General features: G+C 32.9%; 2 protein-coding genes across 4 annotated transcripts in view; one reads left to right on the forward strand and one right to left on the reverse strand.

Moving 5' to 3' along the window:
* Positions 1 to 4,908: 4,908 nt before the first annotated feature.
* The window catches only part of LOC126747452 (uncharacterized), a 36,181-nt gene continuing 18,826 nt past the window's right edge, over positions 4,909 to 22,263 (reverse strand). For all 3 annotated transcript variants that reach the window (XM_050456108.1, XM_050456107.1, XM_050456109.1), the window contains exons 2-3: positions 18,943 to 19,047; positions 4,909 to 5,586 (exon numbers count right to left, since the gene is read on the reverse strand). In XM_050456108.1, the coding sequence (XP_050312065.1) occupies positions 5,452 to 5,586; positions 18,943 to 19,047 (240 nt within the window). In that variant the 3' untranslated portion in view covers positions 4,909 to 5,451. The remainder of the gene's footprint in view (positions 5,587 to 18,942; positions 19,048 to 22,263) is intronic.
* LOC126747450 (uncharacterized) lies at positions 6,122 to 11,679 on the forward strand. The gene is made up of 5 exons (XM_050456106.1): positions 6,122 to 6,297; positions 9,610 to 9,718; positions 9,778 to 10,850; positions 10,916 to 10,979; positions 11,224 to 11,679. The coding sequence occupies exons 2-5, from the start codon at positions 9,613 to 9,615 to the stop codon at positions 11,478 to 11,480; spliced, it is 1,500 nt and encodes a 499-aa protein (XP_050312063.1). The 5' UTR covers positions 6,122 to 6,297; positions 9,610 to 9,612; the 3' UTR covers positions 11,481 to 11,679.

The raw sequence follows: 22,263 nt of genomic DNA on the forward strand, positions 1-22,263 counted from the left end.
GAGGAAGAACAACTAAGGGTAAATCCCACAAAAACTACTCTAGTTTCCTTTACCAACAGAAGGAAACTAGAGCCCATTAGAAACATAAAATTTTATGGAGAAAATCTGCGACTTGAAGACGAGGTCAAATATCTAGGTATAACCCTGGATAAAAAACTCAGCTTCAAGAAACATGTAATCCAGGCTACAAATAAAGCCACGAAAACTCTTATGTACTGTAAGAGAATGTTCGGTAGATCATGGGGACTGTCACCAAAAATGGTACATTGGATGTACACGACAATGGTTAGACCCATCATTACATACGCAGCACCTATATGGTGGCATGCGGCAGAAAAGAGGACTGTAATACAGATGTCTCCAGACTGTAAAACACAACGAATAGCATGTCTGGGCATAACAGGAGCGATGTCAACAACGCCGACTGCTGCCCTAGAGAACCTGATAGGACTAAGCCCGCTACACTTAGCTGGTACGGGCTGAAGCTATAACGGGGGCGAAAAGACTGCTGTCAAATGGCGCAACAATCCTATCGAAAGATGGGCACAATGCCTTATTTGACAAGATACAGGACCTTGGGCGCCTGGCCCTAAGAACAGACAGAACCAAGGTCACATACCTAGACAAACCTTTTGTCATCAAAGAGAAAAGGGGACCACTGGACGCAGAAGCGGACAGGCTCAGGCAAAAAGGTTACTCAGTATGGCACACGGCAACCAAACGATCCAAGATCGGGGTAGCTGTGGGCATGGTGGAGGACGAACAACAGGGCAGACAACTTATGCTAAACCTGGGCCTGGAAACAACAAATTTACAGGCAAGCATAATAGGAATACAAACCTGTGTCCAACTGATGAGAGAAGAGTTGCCAAGAGGCAAAACCTTTGCAATTTTCACAGGAGACCAGGCTGCAACACTTGCACTACAACAGTTCGAGACTAAGTCAAGGACTGTGCAAAGCTGCTGGGAGGATCTCAGGAACCTCGCCCAAGCGCAAAATAGGCCAGAGATAATCCTAGCAGAGAATATGGGCAACAATAAGGCTGCAAGAAGGGCTATCCAACTTGCAACCCAGGGAGCCAGCAACAGCCTGGTAGGCCCTGAACCAACATGTTGTGTCAGCGATAAGACCTGGAAGAGGGAAATCGGCAACTGGCTAACAAACCAGAACAAATTCTACTGGGAACAGCTGCTAAAGATGGAACAATCCAAACAACTTATAGGCAGCCCACCCTTCAAGAAGGGTGAGAACATACTGGGCCTCTCCAGACAACAACTGCGAAGGGTCGCAGGGCTATTTACAGGCCATGCACCCAGCAGGAAACACCTGCATACGCTAAGGAAATCAGTTACCTCGCTATATAGGGGATGCAATGAGGAGGACGAAACAACTCTTCACATACTGTGCTTTTGTGAAGCATTTAATCAAACCAGGGCAACATTCCTGGGGGAAGAGAAACCCTCACCAGAGGGTATAAGAAATCTACCACTGGGCACAATCCTGGACTTCCTTGAAGCTACAGAATTGAACCTGTGGGACTAAACATATGGGACACAATAGGACTGCTTCTTAGCAGACCGCAGTGTAGGGAGCCACAAGGCACCACCCAGCGGTGGAGTTTTAGTGGGTATAGGACGAAACAGACTCGACACTGAGTCCCACACTACTGGGGGCGGCGCCGCGTAACCAGTGTTCATAAAGAATTTCTCCACCGACCTTTGTTCTTCATTAAAAATCCTTTAATTTGAACCAAATTTGATCGAAATCGACCTAAAATTGGCACATTTATGGCCATTATTTAGGAAAATTGGTCAACCTTGCCTTGGAACACTTTCATTTAAAAGCTATTCATTTTATTAATATTTTCATTCAAAAACCATTAGTTTTATCAAAATTTTTATAAAGACCTTTTCTGTTCTCCATTAAAAACCCTTTAATTTTAACCAAATTTCATCGAAATCGAATCAAAATTGGCACATTTATGGCCATTGTTTAGGAAAATCGGACAACCTTGACTTGGAACAAATTCATTCAAAAACCATTAGCTTTATAAAAATTTTCATAGAGACTTTTTTTGTTCTTCATTAAAAACCCTTTAATTTGAACCAAATTTCATCAAAATCGACCCAAAATTCGCACATTTATAGCCATTGTTTAGGAAAATCGAACAACCTTGACTTGAAACAAATTCATTTAAAAACTATTAATTTTATTAATATTTTCATTCAAAAACCATTAGTTTTATCAAAATTTTTATAAAGACCTTTTCTGTTCTCCATTAAAAACCCTTTAATTTGAACTAAATTTCATCGAAATCTAATCAAAATTGGCACATTTATGACCATTGCTTAGGAAAATTGGTCAACCTTGAGTTGGAAAAACTATTCATTTTATTAAAATGTTTATAGGGACAAAAAACAAAATAATTTTTTCTGAACATAAAACAAACAAAAATTAAAAGTAAGTCTAAAAATAAGTATAAAAGTAAGACGGTCCACTCAAAATATCCGGCAAGGTTTGGCAACAGGGCAAGACTAACCTGCCCCGTTCTGTTTTTTAGCGTCAGTTGCCTTTGAGACGGCGACTGGAACGCATTATAACGCACCTTCGCGAATGTTATTTACGATAGTTGAAATAACCACGTGCTGCAAAAATTTTATATCAGTTTTGAGAATCTTATTTTTTTTTTAAATCAGGTAAGTTTAACCGATTTTTGTTGGATTAGTGTTTATAGATACCATACACAAGGTGTACTAGAGAGCACCAATCGTAGCTCTAATCGGCATATTTTAGAAACTAAACCTCAAATAGGAGGATAGATGGCACACTTAAGTGAAGGAGAGTCGGACCAGCCTATTTTGTTTTAGGATTATGCCCAATAAATATATCCGAAAACAAAATGCACCTAAAAGAGGTTCTTGGACGGCTAGAGCATTAGGTGATGCAGTAAGTTGATGCTGTGAAGAATGGCGGTATGCGCATTAACGAAGCCGCGAAAGCATTTGGGATTCCAAAAACAACTTTTAAGCGCAGATTAAAAGCAAATAACATCGCTAGCTGTAATCGTCTGGGGCCAGATTGTTCTTCGGGCTCGAACGCCGGAACAAAAATAGTCAGTCACATAAAAAAACTGCAAAACTGGCAGGCTTTGCACCCACCAGAACAGAAGTAAGAATCATGGCGTTTAATTTAGCTGAACGATTGGTGATTCTAAATAAATTTAATAAAAAATATAAAAACCACATTGCTAATTTATTATCATCTTTTTTAGGTAAAGCTGGCCAAAAATGGTTAGAACTGTTTTTAAAGCGAAGACCTGAAATTTCAATCAGAAAATCCGAGAACACCTCAATTGCGCGAGCTTTGGGAATGTCAAGAGAAACCGTTAATAATTACTTTTCGGATCTACAGAGAATTATGACTGAACACAATTTTTATGATAAACCCGGGCATATATTCAATACAGACGAAACAGGATTACAGCTGAACACTAGGGCTGGTCAGGTACTAGCCGAAAAAGGATCAAAATCTGTTTCAAGCGTAAGCCCTGGGGAAAAGGGTGAGACAATTAGTGTCATAGCATGTTATAGCGCAGAAGGCACTTTTATCCCCCCCCATATTGTATTTTCAAAGGAAAAAATAAGGCTCAAAAACGCCCTTCCCTCGAATACTGGTCGCACGTCTGGAGCTCTGCACCCAATCATAGTTTAAACCTGCTGGATTCTATACAGAAGAGAGCTATTCGTCTTATCGACAAACCAGAACTGACAAAGAGTCTGGAGCACAGGAGAAAGGTGGCTGATCTCTGTTTATTCTACCGTTATTATCACGGCAAGTGCTCCTCTGAGCTGGCAGGCCTGATTCCACCCAGGGCTGTTCCGGCAAAAAGGACGCGTCTAGCAGTTGCGGCTCATCAACATCGAGTCCACCTGCCTACCCCAAGGACGTCGCTGTATCGGGACTCATTCATCTGGAGAAGATCTTCTTTGTGGAACGGGCTTCCACCTCACATATTTCCCGACGAATACAACCTACAGCGATTCAAGATAAACGCCCACAAATATCTTCGCGCAAGCGCCACTCCAAGAGTGACATAGGACTTTCCTCTTGTGCTTGTGTTTACCATAAAAAAAAATTCATCAAGCTACTACAAGATAAGCTTAAAGTGCCTAGAAAGCTTGATATCTCTTCAATTGCTATCACAATTTTTCTTAAACCATTGAAATGTTTCTCTAAAATCTGTAGCCCAATATCTTTAGGAGCATTAGAGAGGAAGAAAAATAAATATCAAAAGAAAAGTGTTGGCTTATATGAAGTAAATAAGAAGACTGCAAAGGGCTCTTCCAGAGAACTTGGTGTACCGAATTATCTGGAAAGGCTTTTAGATAAGGCCTTTTACAGACCCTCTTACTGGTAAGACATGCTATCAAGTCCATTATGTGATCATTGGATGAAATACTTAGACATCTTTGAGTTCTAGTGATATGAGAAGGTCATGAAGAACCAGAGTAGAGGTGCTGATTCAAGCCAAGATTTAAAAAATTGAGTAAAAAAGGTTGCTTTCTCTATCTCTTTTCGTTCTTCCTTAATGAATCAGAATGAGAAGGTTTGTCTACTGTTAAAGTTTAACCGACTCCAACGAATGAGGATTTAGACTTTGAGTAATAATTTATTTGGCTCAGCAGCGTCAACAACGTGCGATCTTGAAATACCTTCGTTGTCTTTGGATAACCCCTAGAAATACTTACTGACGATGGAGTTTCCGTTTGATTATTAGGTCAGATCATATTATTACTCGGTGAGGCATGATAGATCCATCACCGCAATCTCCTCTGGAAAGGCATAAATTGCTAAAGTACCAACTCTGGTTTTCTGCAAAACCATGTTAAAAAAAAAAGGCTATTAAGTGTGCTTCATATTATAATCATTATAGATACTTTATAAAAAAAAAGTGGTATAAAAATAAATAAAAACACTTAATCCTAAATGAAATAGCATTCTTACTTAGTTGCATTGTCATGGCATTCATACTCGTTTTTAAAATTACAAAACAAAAACTAATCATTTTCACAGCCACATTATACACATTCTATGGTCACTACGCAACTCCCCCCCCCCCCTGATAACAATTAATTGGAATGTGCGAACCTGTATACAGGTCTGGTCAACTCAGGTCTTGCGTGCGCATATTTTCTAGTATGGCCCAAATGGCGAAACATTGTCGTTCTTCCTTCAACTTAAAGTTGTACCTATGACTTTCTACATGCAAGAAATAAATTGACCCGTACCATATAAATAAAGTAAAATAACATATCCATGTACAAAACTAACATCACATTTGTCATAAAAAAATATTAATAAACTAATTACCAAGTCTAGTTACATATATAATATATCACACTGTTGATTATACACTTGGGCTATTGTTGTTTATTCTATAATGTATTCGGCTACGGTTTCCTTCCAAAGTGTATGTACTTCTCGCACCACTCGTACACGTTATCCTCCTCGTTGCAGCACATGGGGTATACTATTGGGGATTTGGTTTGCTTTGCACAGCGCTGGCAGGTCTCCACCTTCAAATCCTGGAAAAGAAAGAATTTTTTGTACTAAACCACAATCAAATCCCTCCACTTCACCCCTCAGTCCAAGACCACCCTTTAGAAGCCACTTTGACTTACTGGTCTCACTCAAATTCGTTGGTTTTACAAGAAGGATTGTTAAAAAGAGTCGGGGAGAGCGTAGGTGGAAAAGAAAAGACATATCTGATAGTCCTTCTTGAAGCTGTCCGTTGGCGGAGGATATTTTGGAGTTTTACTGGCCGAACAGTTATGAAGATGTTGAATTGCAAGCACACTACAAAAAATAGCAGTAAATTCACATACATTTTAAGCCAGATATTCCTTAAATATAAGTAACTTGTTATGCCATGTTATTTTTCATTTATAAAATAAGGATTTTTCACTGGTATTTCTATTTCAGTAAAATTTATGGTAAATATACTTTGTAATTATCATTTTCTAAGTAAAAATACTCTATATATATTGTAAATTATTATTTACAAATTTCCGTAATTTTTTACGGAATATATTATGTAATTATGTCAAGCCACTGGGTGCGTCAACCAGTTGACATAGGGTTTTGACGGTATCGCATAACTTATTACTGAGACGGGAACCGACAGGTTTAAACTATTAATAACAGAATATAAAGTGCATTCAGTTTATTTTATTCGCAAACAAGGCATCATTTTGACGAGGCTCTCGATTTTGTTCTGTTTTCAGTGAAAAGATAAGGTAAGTACAATGTTTATTTGCAAAATTTGTAGTTTTTCTTTACGTTCAATTTGTGCTTATAATAAGCATCAATTTTTACATCGAAACTCGCATGGTGCTATGTTTTTTTGTATGTTTCCTAATTGTAGGTTAGAACTGCTAAGTTACAAAGGCTTTAAAAAACATTTAACGCGTATACACAAAAACGATCAATTATCGGTTAGTCCTATTTTTAAGTGTTCTGCGCCCCAATGTGCCTATAAAGGCGATCAAAAACAAATTTTTGCCCATATATGTAAACATTTAAATCAAGGATTAGAACTAAAATGTCCATTAAGGACCATTTGCAAATGCAAAAATTTGTTTTCTAATAAAGGCAACATGTACTCCCATGTTATGAGACGACACAAAGATAATACTAATTATACGAAATATAGGTCACATTCATATGTTAAAAATTTAACGCAGTCGGATACATCGAATTTTGAAGATGATTTCGGTTACGACATTGGGGAAACCGAAACTACAAATAACCAGAATTCGTCATTAGAGGAAATCGAAAATTTAAGCCTAAATTTATTAGCTAAAACGTTTTTAACTCTTCAGGCGAAATTTATGATAACTGAAGAGGCTTTGAATACTGTTATCAATTTATTTAATGATCTTAACCTATTAAATCTCCAATATACAGAATTAAAACTTAAACTTGATAATAAATTTAACCCAGATATATCTGAATATTTAAAGAAATCTTTGCTTCATTTAGCAAACAATCCTGAAAATGGGGTACTTAGAAGTTCCTATCTAAGAAAAATATTTTATAAAACAAAATTTAATTTTGTTGAACCTGTTAAAATAAAAGTGGGTCAAAATAATGATCGAGATTGTTTTTTCTATTACATACCAATATTAGAGACTATAAAAATGTTATTAAAGAATAAAAGTATTCTAGAGCAAGTTTTTAGAACTTCTGATATTAAAAACAATATTTATAAAGATGTTATAGATGGAAAAGTGGTTCAAAGTAATAATTTTTTTAAAGAAAACACATTTTCTTTAAAGCTTATTTTATATCAGGATGCATTTGAATTATGTAACCCTTTAGGATCATCTCGTGGTAAACACAAAGTTGTTGGTATATATATGACTCTCGCTAATCTTTTTCCCTGGAACAGAACCAGATTGGAACATATTCAGTTAGTCGCACTTATTTATGAGAAAGATTTAAAAAATTTTGGTTTTGATACGGTTTTAGGAGTTCTAATTAATGATTTAAAAGTTCTTGAAACAGAAGGCATTCTTATTAATAATATTTATTTAAAAGGCACAGTAGTGTCGTTAGTGGGAGATAATCTTGGAAGCCATCAAATCGGTGGTTTTATAGAATCTTTTAACACAGAAAATTATTTCTGTAGATATTGTTATATAGATAAATTTTCGATACCAGACACTAATGTCATTTTTCACTGGAGGAATATCGAGAGCTATAATTTTGATATTAGTATGGTGCCACTTACTGATAATCTAATGTATAGGGGAGTTAAAAAGGATTCTATTCTGAATTCGTTAACATATTTTCATGTATGTTCTCCTGGCCTTCCACCTTGTTTGGCTCATGATCTACTTGAAGGAATTGTAAGTTACGATCTTATGTTAATTATTACTTATTTGGTAAAAGATAAAAAAGTTTCTTTAAAATTTTTAAACGACTCTTTGAAGACAATTCGTTTTAAAAACGAAAGTAAGACATCAGTTGCTGAAATAAAAATTTCAAATAAAATATTGGGTTCAGCTACTGAAATAATGTATATTTTGAATGTTTTCCCCTTTATTTTATATACAAAAGAAAGTTTATTAAGCAATTGCCAAAAATATGAACTTATTTTAATATTTCGTCAAATTCTTAATATATTGTTAGGTTTTGAAATATCCGTTAATCAAATTGCCATCTTAAGGAATTTAATTAAAGAATATTTAGAGCTACGAGTTGAGCTTTTTCCAGACGTTAAACTTAGACCCAAACATCATTTTCTCCAGCATTATCCAAAATTAGTTGCAATGTTTGGACCTTTGAGACACCTTTGGACGTTAAGGTTTGAAAGTAAACATAAATATTTTAAAGACGTGATTAGACATTCTCCAAATTTTAAAAATCCATTGTTTACGTTAAGCACTAAACATCAATACCTACAAGCTTTAACATATCTGTCTTGTGATCTGTATACTAACAACGCCAAATCCGATAACTTTATTCCATTTGACATAACCAATTTTTCTGATGAACTTTTATTTATTTTAACCAAAGCACATACCCTAAGTATGTTTCGATATATAACAGAAGACCTTAATTATAGAGGAATTACTTATAAAAGAGACATGAGTCTTTGTTATTACAAAGACATTGATACTTGTTATTATTCCCTTTGTAAAATTGTGCATATTTTAATTTCTGAAAACCTAAAAGAAATTTATTTTGTTGGCAAACAACTTATAATTGAGTACAATTCAAGGATTGGATTGTATGAAAAAGTTGAAAGTTACAAAAACAATAAAAGTTATGATATTTGCATTGCATATGATAAACTATTATGCTTTGAACCATTGCTAGAATTTGAAACATCTAAAGATACATCCGAAATTTTATTTTATTTTAAATCTGCACCTTTGGAGTTGTAGTTTTTTAAAATAAAAAATAAGCTTTATGTCTAAAACTACATTCACAACTATGAAATTAAAAATACGCAAAAATTTATTATTCTTTATATTATGTACAGGATGAAAATGCCAAAAACATTAAAAAGGGTTATTTGTTAAAAAAAAATATTTAATTTAAAAGTTTTATGAAAATACATATAGTAAAACTTAACTCTTAGCTTTTTAGATTTATTGAGTTAATATTTAAGAAATAATAAATTTTAATTGTTTTTGGTAAGCTTTCCTAACAATAACCAATAAGTTCTTAATTATAGTATCCATTATGCGTATTCATAATTAGAGTATCTTTGAAATATGGTTTCATTTACAACTTTATTGATTTAACCCTTTGTTTAGGATTGCTGGTTTGTAATTAAAAAGTCTCATAATAAACATAAAATTAAGGTGGTCTAACATTTCTGTCAAAAAAGTTTTTAGGTTCTAAAAATGTTATGATAAAAGGTTGTGACTTTTTATATATTATACCGATATGTATATATTGTTTTATATAATTTTTAGTATGTATAAAATCAATATATACATATATTATAATATAAATGTATATAGTGGTAGGTTAAGAATTTATTAATTGCAGTAATAGTTTTATAAAGTTTATTTGCCGCATGCATTTCATTTTAGAAAATGAAATCTCTTTTTAAAATTTGGACCCTGGATCGTAAGAAAAAAAGCTTCATTGTTGTTGATGATGAGGAGAGTGGCGATTTGTATGCCGAACTTATTTTAAAAGGTAAACGAGGTATTAATAAGTTTTTTTTAAATACCTATGATTTAACAATTTTTTTTTAGCCTCCACAAAGTTCGGAATTAATGGGTCATCATTGGTCTTGGAAGAAGATGGAACGCCTATAGACAACGAATGTTTAAGTTTCGTTAAAGAAAAAACTTTTACTTTATTGGCCAAGGACGAAAAGTGGTTCAAAATATCGTCCGAGTGTGGCAGTACATCATCTTCAATGGCCACTACCGTAACTGTGGAATCCGACTATTCGAAACTCACAGCCTCGGACGCAACGGGTAATTCTTCTATAGAAATAACAACAGTTACTGATTGTAACACCGAGTATTATTGGCACACTTTTGAAATTCCTTATGAGGCTCTAAGTGAGGAACATAAGCAATTACTGGAAAAAGGAGTGTGCCCTAAGCAAGTAAAATCTAACTTGGTTCATCTGATTGTAAATAAAATGAGGTCGTTAAAAAAAAATATACCAAGCAAAGCATTCAAAATAATAAGCAAAAAATTGATTGACAAATATCCTGTGGCTCTAAGGGATATCGACGAGGATGGAATTGTGTTAGGAGATGGAACGCATTCTCTTATGCACAAACTACAGGAACGCAACAATTATCTAAACAGGCCGCATAAAAATACTAATTTGCTTTCTGAAAATCCAGTTAAAACAAAAAAAAGACAAGTTAGTGCAAGTGCAGGTTGCACTAATTGGTCTCCTCAGTTACCAGCTATATCAGAAGAATATAAAAGCCGGGAAGAAATTTCATCGATAACAGAAGAAAATTTTGTAGATGTAATGGAAAAAAGTTATGCCGAACAAAGGCAGTTTCTGAACAGGCTTCCCCCACCATCCATAACAGAAATACAAGAGGATTGGCCAATTCTTCTTTCTAAAAAGGCAATTTTTTGGCACTTTTCAAAACTAACAAGCTGCGATATACACTTATTAGATCAGAGTAAAGGAAAAATTGAAAAGCTAGTACGCTATTGCCAAAAAACTACTAAGGGTAATGAAAATTCTAATCCTGACACAGAACCCATTAATGATCTTTTTCTCCAACTCTTAAAAGAATTAACTCAAAGATTTAAGGAAAAATTGGATGAAATTTACGTTAAATTTGATAAGGTAACTGTTTGTTTTATTTAGCTTTAAATAATATTTCCTTATATAGCATATTTTTTAAATTCCAGAATCTATTTGAATTGGTTGAAGAAGATTTGCCTATCACACCCGTCATTCTTCATATACAAAATGGTAAGAAACTATATATAATAATAATACAATTTTTCTAACTATATATAAAAAATAATAGTACATTCTTTCATAAATCATATTTTAACTTAAAATCAAAATTAACGATTAAGATTATATATTTAAGAAAATTATACCTACTATATAAAAAAAATATATTTTTTTAGTTAATATTTAAAAAAATGCCCATTCTTACATATTTTTATTTCAGTTGCCAATTCTTATGTTAATGGTATTCTTATTTCAGACAATATATCTCATTTTTGGATATATTTGGAAAAACAACAAATATGTAGCGAGGGATACGAAACCCTGGAAGAAGCTTTCAAAGTACTTTTTGCGATCTTTTTCAATTTAAATATTAAATATCCACCAAAAACATACGTAACGCTGGAACTCATACAACGCTACATATTTAAAATCCACCCGGACACTGGATCAAAATCCAAGAATGTAGCAGCAACGAAAAAAAAGATTTTTTCATTGTTAAATAAACTTGCATAATTTAAAAAAAAAAATTATTCATTAAGAATGTTACTTTGTTTTCATTTTTTTATGTTTTTTTATTAACAATGAATAGAGTTTGACTTCTGTTGATTTTTCATAATTTTTAGAATAAATATACACAAAAATTTAAGTACTCTTAACTGTAGAAATGATATTTGGTTGTATCAACTTTTGTTAATAGTCTTTTAAACTATTAAATAAGGAGTTCTCAAAATATTAATAAAAATTTATTTTTTTTATTTTTAAATGTAATTATTCTAAAAATTATTTCCAATTGTTAAGGATGTTTTGTTGTTATTAAGGAGTTTTTTTTATAAGTTTTATAATATTAATAATTATTGGTTATTAAAAAATTAATCTTAGTTATTAAGGACTTTCTTTATTCATTCTCAATTTTTGGTTTTTCTTTTCAAACTGGTATTAATTATTTTATTAACAAATAATTTTCAAGAATAAGAATTTTGTGTTACAATTTTTAAAATACTCTTAATTACATATTAGGAATTAATTTTGTTACTTATAGGTATATGTATAAGGATTTTTTAAATAATTTTTTTCCATAATTTCTAATTACATTAATTATTATTATAAGTTTAAGATTTATAACCATTTTATATTATTCTTTCTTTAAAAGAATATAAATTCTTTAATTTTTATTATTCTTGAAGCTGTTATTAATTATTATAAGAAAGATTTTTCTTGTATATATTCTAATTTTTATTTTCATAATTATTATTCACAAATTATAAACATGAAAAATATCAAAAGATAGCGGTTTGTGAAGTTGTTACTGGATTTAAGAAATAAATTTTTATTAACTTAATTTATACATGTATTTTTTTACAGAATATTACCTACATAAAATTCAATAACCAATATTTTAAAAATAAAACTAATAGTATATATATTACGTAAAATTTATCCTGAAAAATTTTAGTGCTTTCAGAAATACATTACGGAATAAGATTATTTTCAATTATAAGTTAGGTATATTTCATTCGAGGAAATACTGAATGTATACAGAAACTAAATTATTTTAAGGTGTATATTATGTAAAATTATGAGAAAAGAGAATATGCTTTTAGCAATATATTCCGGAAAAAAATCATTTTCAATTATAAGTTAGGTAAATTTCAGTGGGAAAAATACTGATTATATACAAAAACTATATGAATTTAAGCTATATATTACATAAAAATTTACAGAACCAATAAAGGAAAAGTTTACAGTACAAATTACTTAAAACTGTCAAAATAAATATGCGGTAATTTTACGGTACTTTACGTGGGTCCCATTATGGCCAACGTAAAATTACTGAAATTTACATATATATTTTTTGTAGTGCAAGCGCTCAAGAACCCTGACCAGAAGAAAAATGACGCAGTATCTTGTTGATGCATCCAGTGAACGAATTGGCTTAGACGAAGTGGCCCAAAGTTTGTCCCATGCCATTGTGGTATGAAAAAACCTCTTAGAGGACCTGGCAGTCATTCCACTCCCTCAAGAATGAACGCACATGCTCAACACGTTCAATCTCCAATTCGATACTTGGCGATGGTAAAAATCTATCTCTGAAGATGTGGGCACCTGCTAACATGTTTTCCTCAACAAGAGCCCAAGCCTTTGTCATAACAAGTCCTTGTAACACCATACCTATTCTATTATTTAAGGAAGGCCAGTTATCTATGTGAGTGCGTACCAGATGATGAATCCATCCTAGGTACTGGCGTGAATAGGTGCAGCTGACCACCGACTAGGGCCGAAGAAGCATCTGGGAAAGAAATTTAAAGGAAAGAAGAAAACAAAGAACAACCACGAGATGGTTAGGTGAAGAATGCGGGAACTACACCCTAATTTTGTTGACCAGTTAGGTCAGTTACAAGATCTACTCTCGGAGATCAGAATGAATAAAATCAAAATCCTGCTATCTGGTCATGGATGGTCTTCTGAGATGCCTTGAATAGGATGTGACCGCATGACAGATCATTCAAAGATGGCTCGTGGAAACTTGACAAGATGCAGCAGATACTTTTCACCAACAGGTGGAAATTTGTAGGACTGTCGCATAAATATCTTCTTCTTCTTCTTCTCTTCGGTTTAACGGTCTTAAGGACAATAAACTATTAAAGGCTTGAAGCAAACACGTCAGCTATGGCGGTTACGAAAAGTCATTGTAAGTTCGCGTGCATTGCTGATGTGACAGGAGCGATCAATTATCACCGTTTTATCGTCCGCCGATTATCAGAATTTATCGGTATTTGGGTATTTTTGTCATTTTCCGAGGAAATATTTGTTAAAAGAATGACCATGAATCAATCGGTTGTGTCCAATTTTCGAAGATGCCACAAAAACTAATCATTTGTCAAAAAATTCATAGAAACATCTAATAATCCTTTATTCTTTCCCTACCGATCACTATTTAAATCAGGTTCCTACGTATAACAGCAAACAAGTTACAACGAGTTTTGTTAAAGAACAACTTTAAACAAATCTGTCGGGTCCATTTTTGGACTATATCTCGAAAGCTGCTAATTTATCAAAAGATTCATAAGAATATCAAATGATCCCTCATTCTATCCCTACCGATCACTATTAAAATCAGCTTTCTAACTATAACAGGAAAAAAGTTACAGCAACTTTTATTGAGAAGCAATCTCCAATGCATCTGTCAGACTCAAATTTCGAAGATATCTCAGAAACTACTGATTTCTTTACAAAATTCATAGGAACATTAAATGGTCTCACATCCTTTTCTTACCGATCATTGTTAATATCAAGTTCCTAAGTATAATAGCAAATAAGTTACAACGAATTTTGTTCAAGAATGACTTTAAACGCATCTGTAGGACTCAAACTTTTGAAAATATCTGAAAAACTAATAATTTCTCAAAAAACGCATAGGAACATCAAATAAACCTTCATCCTTTCCCTAACCATCATTGTTAAAATCCTCTCTCTAACTATTATAGCAAAAAAGTTACAGCAAATTTTGTATAGAAAGAATCTTTAATTTATCTGTCGGACTCAAATTTTGAAGATATCTCAAAAACTACGGATTTCTCAAAAAATTCATAGTAACATTAAATGATGCCAGATCCTTTCCCTACCGACCACTGTTAAAATCAGTTTTCTAACTATAACAGGAAAAAAGTTACAACAACTTTTATTTAGAAGCAACCTTCAATGCATCTGTCGGACTCAAATTTTGAAGATATCTCGAAAACTACTAATTTCTCAAAAAATTTATGGCAACATAAAATGATCACTTATCCTTTCTCTACCGATCACTATTAAAATCAATTTACTAACTATAACACCAAAAAAGTTACAACAATTTTTATTCGGAAACAATCCTTGATGAATGTGTCGGCCTCAAATTTCGAAGATATCTCGAAAACTAATCATTTCTTAGAAAATTCATCAGAACATCGAATAAACCCTTAACCTCCTGCTACCTAAAGCCATTCGAATCACCTCCCTAACTAAAACAACAAAAAAGTTACGACAAATTTTGTTCAGTAATAACTTTAAACGGCTGGGTCGGGTAGTAGACGTAGGGAGGACCCCACGGTGGGCGCCAAGATTCCTAATACAAAAATGAATATTTTTATGTTAAGTTTTTATGTTTACGTTTGCAGGATTGGCTGGAATGCGGCCGCGGCTTCCCAGAACCAGATCGAAGGACCGCGGACCGGACAGTTAGGATGACATTCGTACGGCATCCAGTTTTAGAAAATTTTCTTGGACCTAAACGGGTCCATTTTAAAAGAATTGACATAAAAATTTTCGTTTTTATATTAGGAATCGTGGCGCCCAACGTGGGGTCCAACGTCCTTCCTACGTCTCACTACTACCCGACCCAGCCGTTTAAAGTTATTACTGAACAAAATTTGTCGTAACTTTTTTGTTGTTCTAGTTAGGGAGGTGATTCGAATGGCCTTCGGTAGCAGGAGGTTGAGGGTTCATTTCATGTTCTTATGAATTTTCTGAGAAATGATTAGTTTTCGAGATATCTTCGAAACTTGAGGCCGACACATGCATCAAAGATTGTTTCTGAACAAAATTTGTTGTAACTTTTTTGGTGTTATAGTTAGGAAGTTGATTTTAATAGTGATCGGTAGGGCAAGGATAAGTGATCATTTTATGTTCTTATAAATTTTTTAAGAAATTAGTAGTTTTCGAGATATCTTCAAAATTTGAGTCCGACAGATGCATTGAAGATTGCTTCTGAATAAAAGTTGCTGTAACTTTTTTCCTGTTATAGTTAGAAAGCTGGTTTTAATAGTGATCGGTAGGGATAGGATGAGGGATTATTTAACGTTTCTATGAATTTTTTAAGAAATCCGTAATTTTTGAGATATCTGCAAAATTTGAGTCCGACAGATAAATTAAAGATTCTTTCTAAACAAAATTTGCTGTAACTTTCTTGCTATAATAGTTAGAAAGGTGATTTTAATAAGGATGGTTAGGGAAAGAATGAAGGTTCATTTAATGTTCCTATGCGTTTTTTGAGAAATTATTAGTTTTCGAGATATTTTCAAAATTTTGAGTCCTACAGATGCGCTTAAAGTCATTCTTGATCAAAATTCGTTGTAACTTGTTTGCTGTTATACTTAGGAACTTGATTTTAACAATGATCGGTAAGAAAAGGATGTGGAACCATTTAATGTTCCTATGAATTTTGTAAAAAAATCAGTAGTTTTTGAGATATCTTCAAAATTTGAGTCCGACAGATGCATTGAAGGTTGCTTCTGAATAAAAGTTGCTGTAACTTTTTTCCTGTTATAGTTAGAAAACTGATTTTAACAGTGATCGGTAGGGAAAGGATGTGGCATCATTTAATATTCCTATGAATTTTTTGAGAAATCCGTAGTTTTTGAGATATCTTCAAAATTTTAGTCCGACAGATAAATTAAAGATTCTTTCTAAACAAAATTTGCTGTAACTTTCTTGCTATAATAGTTAGAAAGATGATTTTAATAATGGTGGTTAGGGAAAGGATGAAGGTTCATTTGATGTTCCTATATTTTTTTTTTAATTATTAGTTTTCGAGATATTTTCAAAATTTTGAGTCCTACAGATGCGTTTAAAGTCATTCTTGATCAAAATTCGTTGTAACTTGTTTGCTGATATACATAGGAACTTGATTTTAACAATAATCGGTAAGAAAAGGATGTGGGACCATTTAATGTTCCTATGAATTTTGAAAAAAAATCAGTAGTTTTTGAGATATCTTCAAAATTTGAGTCCGACAGATAAATTAAAGATTCTTTCTAAACAAAATTTGCTGTAACTTTCTTGCTATAATAGTTAGAAAGGTAATTTTAATAATGATGGTTAGGGAAAGGATGAAGGTTCATTTGATGTTCCTATGCGTTTTTTGAGAAATTATTAGTTTTCGAGATATTTTCAAAATTTTGAGTCCTACAGATGCGTTTAAAGTCATTCTTGATCAAAATTCGTTGTAACTTGTTTGCTGCTTTATTTAGGAACTTGATTTTAACAATGATTGATAAGAAAAGGCTGTGGGACCATTTAATGTTCCTATGAATTTTGAAAAAAAATCAGTAGCTTTTGAGATATCTTCAGAATTTGAGTCCGAGACATGTATTGAAGATTGCTTCTGAATAAAAGTTGCTGTAACTTTTTTCTTGTTATAGTTAAAAAACTGATTTTAACAGTGATCGGTAGGAAAAGGATGTGGCATCATTTAATGTCCCTATGAATTTTTTGAGAAATCCGTAGTTTTTGAGATATCTTCAAAATTTGAGTCCGACAGATAAATTAAAGATTCTTTCTAAACAAAATTTGTTGTAACTTTTTTGCTATAATAGTTAGAAAGGTGATTTTGATAATAGTAGTTAGGGAAAGGATGAAGGTTTATTTAATGTTCCTATGCGTTTTTTGAGAAATTATTAGTTTTCAAGATATTTTCAAAATTTTGAGTCCTACAGATGCGTTTAAAGTCATTCTTGAACAAAATTCGTTGTAACTTGTTTGCTGTTATACTTAGGAACTTGATTTTAACAATGATCGATAAGAAAAGGATGTGGGACCATTTAATGTTGCTATGAATTTTGTAAAAAAATCAGTAGTTTTCGAGATATCTTCAAAATTTAAGCCCGACAGATGAATTGAAGATTGCTTCTGAATAAAAGTTGCTGTAACTTTTTTCCTGTTATAGTTAGAAGGCTGGTTTTAATATTGATCGGTAGGGATAGGATGAGGGAGTATTTGACATTCTTATGAATTTTTTGATACAGCAGCTTTCGAGATATCGTCCAAAATTGTACCCGATAGATTTGTTTAAAGTTGTTCTTTAACAAAACTCGTTGTAACTTGTTTGCTGTTACACGTAGGAGCCTGATTTAAATAGTGATCGGTAGGGAAAGAATAAAGGATTATTTGATGTTTCTATGAATTTTTTGACAAATGATTAGTTTTTGTGACATCTTCGAAAATTGGACCCAACCGATTGATTTATGGTCATTCTTTTAATAAATATTTCCTCGGAAAATGACAAAAATACCTAAATACCATTAAATTCTGATAATCGGCGGACGATAATATGGTGAAGAAGGATTTGAGCATGCTCTTTCCAAACAGGTCGCGACGAGGCAACACTATTTGCCGGAGTGAGATATTTCAAGTAGAATTAACAAGTACCAAGTGCAAGGGATGAGGTAAACCGATTCCCTGCGAGGGAAAGAGACGTATGAATGTGTTGCTTCCTAAGGATAGGAATATAAATTGTTGAAACATCTCAACAGAGAAATTAGTTGAGAGGAGTAAAGTTCCAGAACACAGCCGTGCGGAAGGCAACGAGAGAGAAAATTAATTTACAAGACTCAGATCAGCTCTTCAGCACTCTACAGACGAATTTTTTATATCCTGGATGAATGAAAAGTAAAATAAATTAGTTAAGGAATAGTCTGGGTTGCTGGATTATGGCAGATCTTAATGAAAATATTATGTGATGCTATATATAAAACATGTAGGCTGAGGGGAGACATTTTGGGATCTCCAGCAGAAGAGAAGTTGGGTAAGGTCTGCTTACTTTTATTAGAACGTCAGTCAATCTAGAAAAAATGAATAAGGGTGATCAGGGGTAAGGATGGGAGCTATCAGGGTTGGTAAAAGGGACTTTAAAAATTACTTACTGCAGGGTTGTCTCCCCAACATTGTCTGGAAATCTATAATAATAAAACCTCTGAAAAAATGAATTTTTATTTCCGTAGGTGCTGTTATTAAAATGTTTAATCTTCTTCACGGCATTCTGTTTATAAACAAGGAGGTTATCGCTGCTTTTGACCTCTTCCCGACCATAATAATCAACAAATTTATATGAAGAGTGTTATGAGCTTTAAAGACAAATTGCCTATAAATAGGAATACAATAGTGTGGTTTTTTGGAGAGCTAGGGAAGCTTCTTGTGTTTCCTAAAGTGTGTTGTTACTTACATCGTATATGCATGGGTTGTTGAATCTATCCCACTCCTGACCAGGTCTGGGTGCGGTATCGACTATGACTGCAAAGATGACCAGCATCAATGTGAAAATGAATTTCTGGAAAAAAAAACGTGATTTAATTTCAAAAACTTGAACTTAGTTTTAGGTGAAATATTGCTCTTTAATTTTCCTGAAAACGACGAACAAGAGGATAAAACTGGGATATTTATTTCAAGACTGGACTGGACAAAAGTAAAATCGTTGTTTCTCAATGTTTCTTATTCCCACCACCGCTTAGATATAAAAATTCTTCGTGAAATTTCAATTAAGTTTGCTTGTCAATAGAAAAAGCTCGAATAAAGGATAAGAATCATGGAATCAAGATAAATGCACTGATTGATCGGTACCTTAAGGAAAGCATCCTGGTCAACAAACCACTGCATGTGCACCAATACGCCTATCAGGCGGGCAAATCCACGGACCTGGCCATATGGGATTTTTACATGTCTATAGCCAAAAGCAGTTCTAGGATACCAATTTTAATGGTTTATGTCTTAAAAGTTGCACAGCGTTAATTCAAAGCTTTTAAGATCAAAATTAAGAAAATCTGTCGATAGGAAGAGAAGATATTAAACAATTTACAAAAATATGACTTGGGGATGGGATTTTTACATGTCTGGAGCCAAAAGCAGTTCTAGGGTATCAATTTTAATGGTTTTTGTCTTAAAAGTGGCAGAGCGTTAACTCAAAGCTTTTAAGACCAAAATTAAGAAAATCTGTCGATAGGAAGAGAAGATATTGAACAATTTACAAAAATATGACTTGGGCATATGGGATTTTTAGATGTCTGTAGCCAAAAGCAGTTCTAGGATACCAATTTTAATGGTTTATATCTTAAAAGTTGCAGAGCGTTAATTCAAAGCATTTAAGACCAAAATTAAGAAAATCTGTCGATAGGAAGAGAAGATATTAAACAATTTACAAAAATATGACTTGGGGATATAGGATTTTTACATGTCTGTAGCCAAAAGCAGTTCTAGGGTATCAATTTTAATGGTTTTTGTCTTAAAAGTGGCAGAGCGTTAACTCAAAGCTTTTAAGACCAAAATTTAGAAAATCTGTCAATAGGAAGAGAAGATATTGAACAATTTACAAAAATATGACTTGGGCATATAGGATTTTTACATGTCTGTAGCCAAAAGCAGTTCTAGGATACCAATTTTAATGGTTTATATCTTAAAAGTTGCAGAGCGTTAATTCAAAGCATTTAAAACCAAAATTAAGAAAATCTGTCGATAGGAAGAGAAGATATTTTACAATTTACAAAAATATGACTTGGGGATATAGGATTTTTACATGTCTGTAGCCAAAAGCAGTTCTAGGGTATCAATTTTAATGATTTATATCTTAAAAGTTGCAGAGCGTTAATTCAAAGCTTTTAAGACCAAAATTAAGAAAATCTGTCGATAGGAAGAGAAGATATTATACAATTTACAAAAATATGACTTGGGGATATAGGATTTTTACATATCTGTAGCCAAAAGCAGTTCTAGGGTACCAATTTTAATAGTTTATGTCTTAAAAGTTGCAGAGCGTTAATTCAAAGCATTTAAGACCAAAATTAAGAAAATCTGTCAATAGGAAGAGAAGATATTAAACAATTTACAAAAAAATGACTTGGGGATATGGGATTTTTAAATGTCTGTAGCCAAAAGCAGTTCTAGGGTATCAATTTTAATGGTTTATGTCTTAAAAGTTGCAGAGCGTTAATTCAAAGCATTTAAGACCAAAATTAAGAAAATCTGTCGATAGGAAGAGAAGATATTAAACAATTTACAAAAATATGACTTGGGGATATGGGATTTTTACATGTCTGTAGCCAAAAGCAGTTCTAGGGTATCAATTTTAATGGTTTATGTCTTAAAAGTTGCAGAGCGTTAATTCAAAGCATTTAAGACCAAAATTAAGAAAATCTGTCGATAGGAAGAGAAGATATTAAACAATTTACAAAAATATGACTTGGGGATATGGGATTTTTACATGTCTGTAGCCAAAAGCAGTTCTAGGGTATCAATTTTAATGGTTTATGTCTTAAAAGTTGCAGAGCGTTAATTCAAAGCATTTAAGACCAAAATTAAGAAAATCTGTCGATAGGAAGAGAAGATATTGAACAATTTACAAAAATATGACTTGGGGATATGGGATTTTTACATGTCTGTAGCCAAAAGCAGTTCTAGGGTACCAATTTTAATAGTTTATGTCTTAAAAGTTGCAGAGCGTTAATTCAAAGCTTTTAAGATCAAAATTAAGAAAATCTGTCGATAGGAAGAGAAGATATTAAACAATTTACAAAAATATGACTTGGGGATATGGGATTTTTACATGTCTGGAGCCAAAAGCAGTTCTAGGGTACCAATTTTAATGACTTATGTCTTAAAAGTTGCAGAGCGTTAATTCAAAGCATTTAAGACCAAAATTAAGAAAATCTGTCGATAGGAAGAGAAGATATTAAACAATTTACAAAAATATGACTTGGGGATATAGGATTTTTACATGTCTGTAGCCAAAAGCAGTTCTAGGGTACCAATTTTAATGATTTATGTCTTAAAAGTTGCAGAGCGTTAATTCAAAGCATTTAAGACCAAAATTAAGAAAATCTGTCGATAGGAAGAGAAGATATTGAACAATTTACAAAAATATGACTTGGGGATATGGGATTTTTACATGTCTGTAGCCAAAAGCAGTTCTAGGGTACCAATTTTAATGGTTTATGTCTTAAAAGTTGCAGAGCGTTAATTCAAAGCTTTTAAGACCAAAATTAAGAAAATCTGTTGATAGGAAGAGAAAATATTAAATAATTTACAAAAATATGACTTGGGCATATAGGATTTTTACATGTCTGTAGCCAAAAGCAGTTCTAGGATACCAATTTTAATGGTTTATATCTTAAAAGTTGCAGAGCGTTAATTCAAAGCATTTAAAACCAAAATTAAGAAAATCTATCGATAGAAAGAAAAGATATTGAACAATTTACAAAAATATGACTTGGGGATATAGGATTTTTACATATCTGTAGCCAAAAGCAGTTCTAGGGTACCAATTTTAATGATTTATGTCTTAAAAGTTGCAGAGCGTTAATTCAAAGCTTTTAAGACCAAAATTAAGAAAATCTGTCGATAGGAAGAGAAGATATTGAACAATTTACAAAAATATGACTTGGGGATATGGGATTTTTACATGTCTGTAGCCAAAAGCAGTTCTAGGGTACCAATTTTAATGGTTTATGTCTTAAAAGTTGCAGAGCGTTAATTCAAAGCTTTTAAGACCAAAATT

This window comes from Anthonomus grandis, chromosome 19, assembly GCF_022605725.1.
Source record: "Anthonomus grandis grandis chromosome 19, icAntGran1.3, whole genome shotgun sequence".
NCBI classification, from domain to species: Eukaryota; Metazoa; Arthropoda; class Insecta; order Coleoptera; family Curculionidae; genus Anthonomus; species Anthonomus grandis.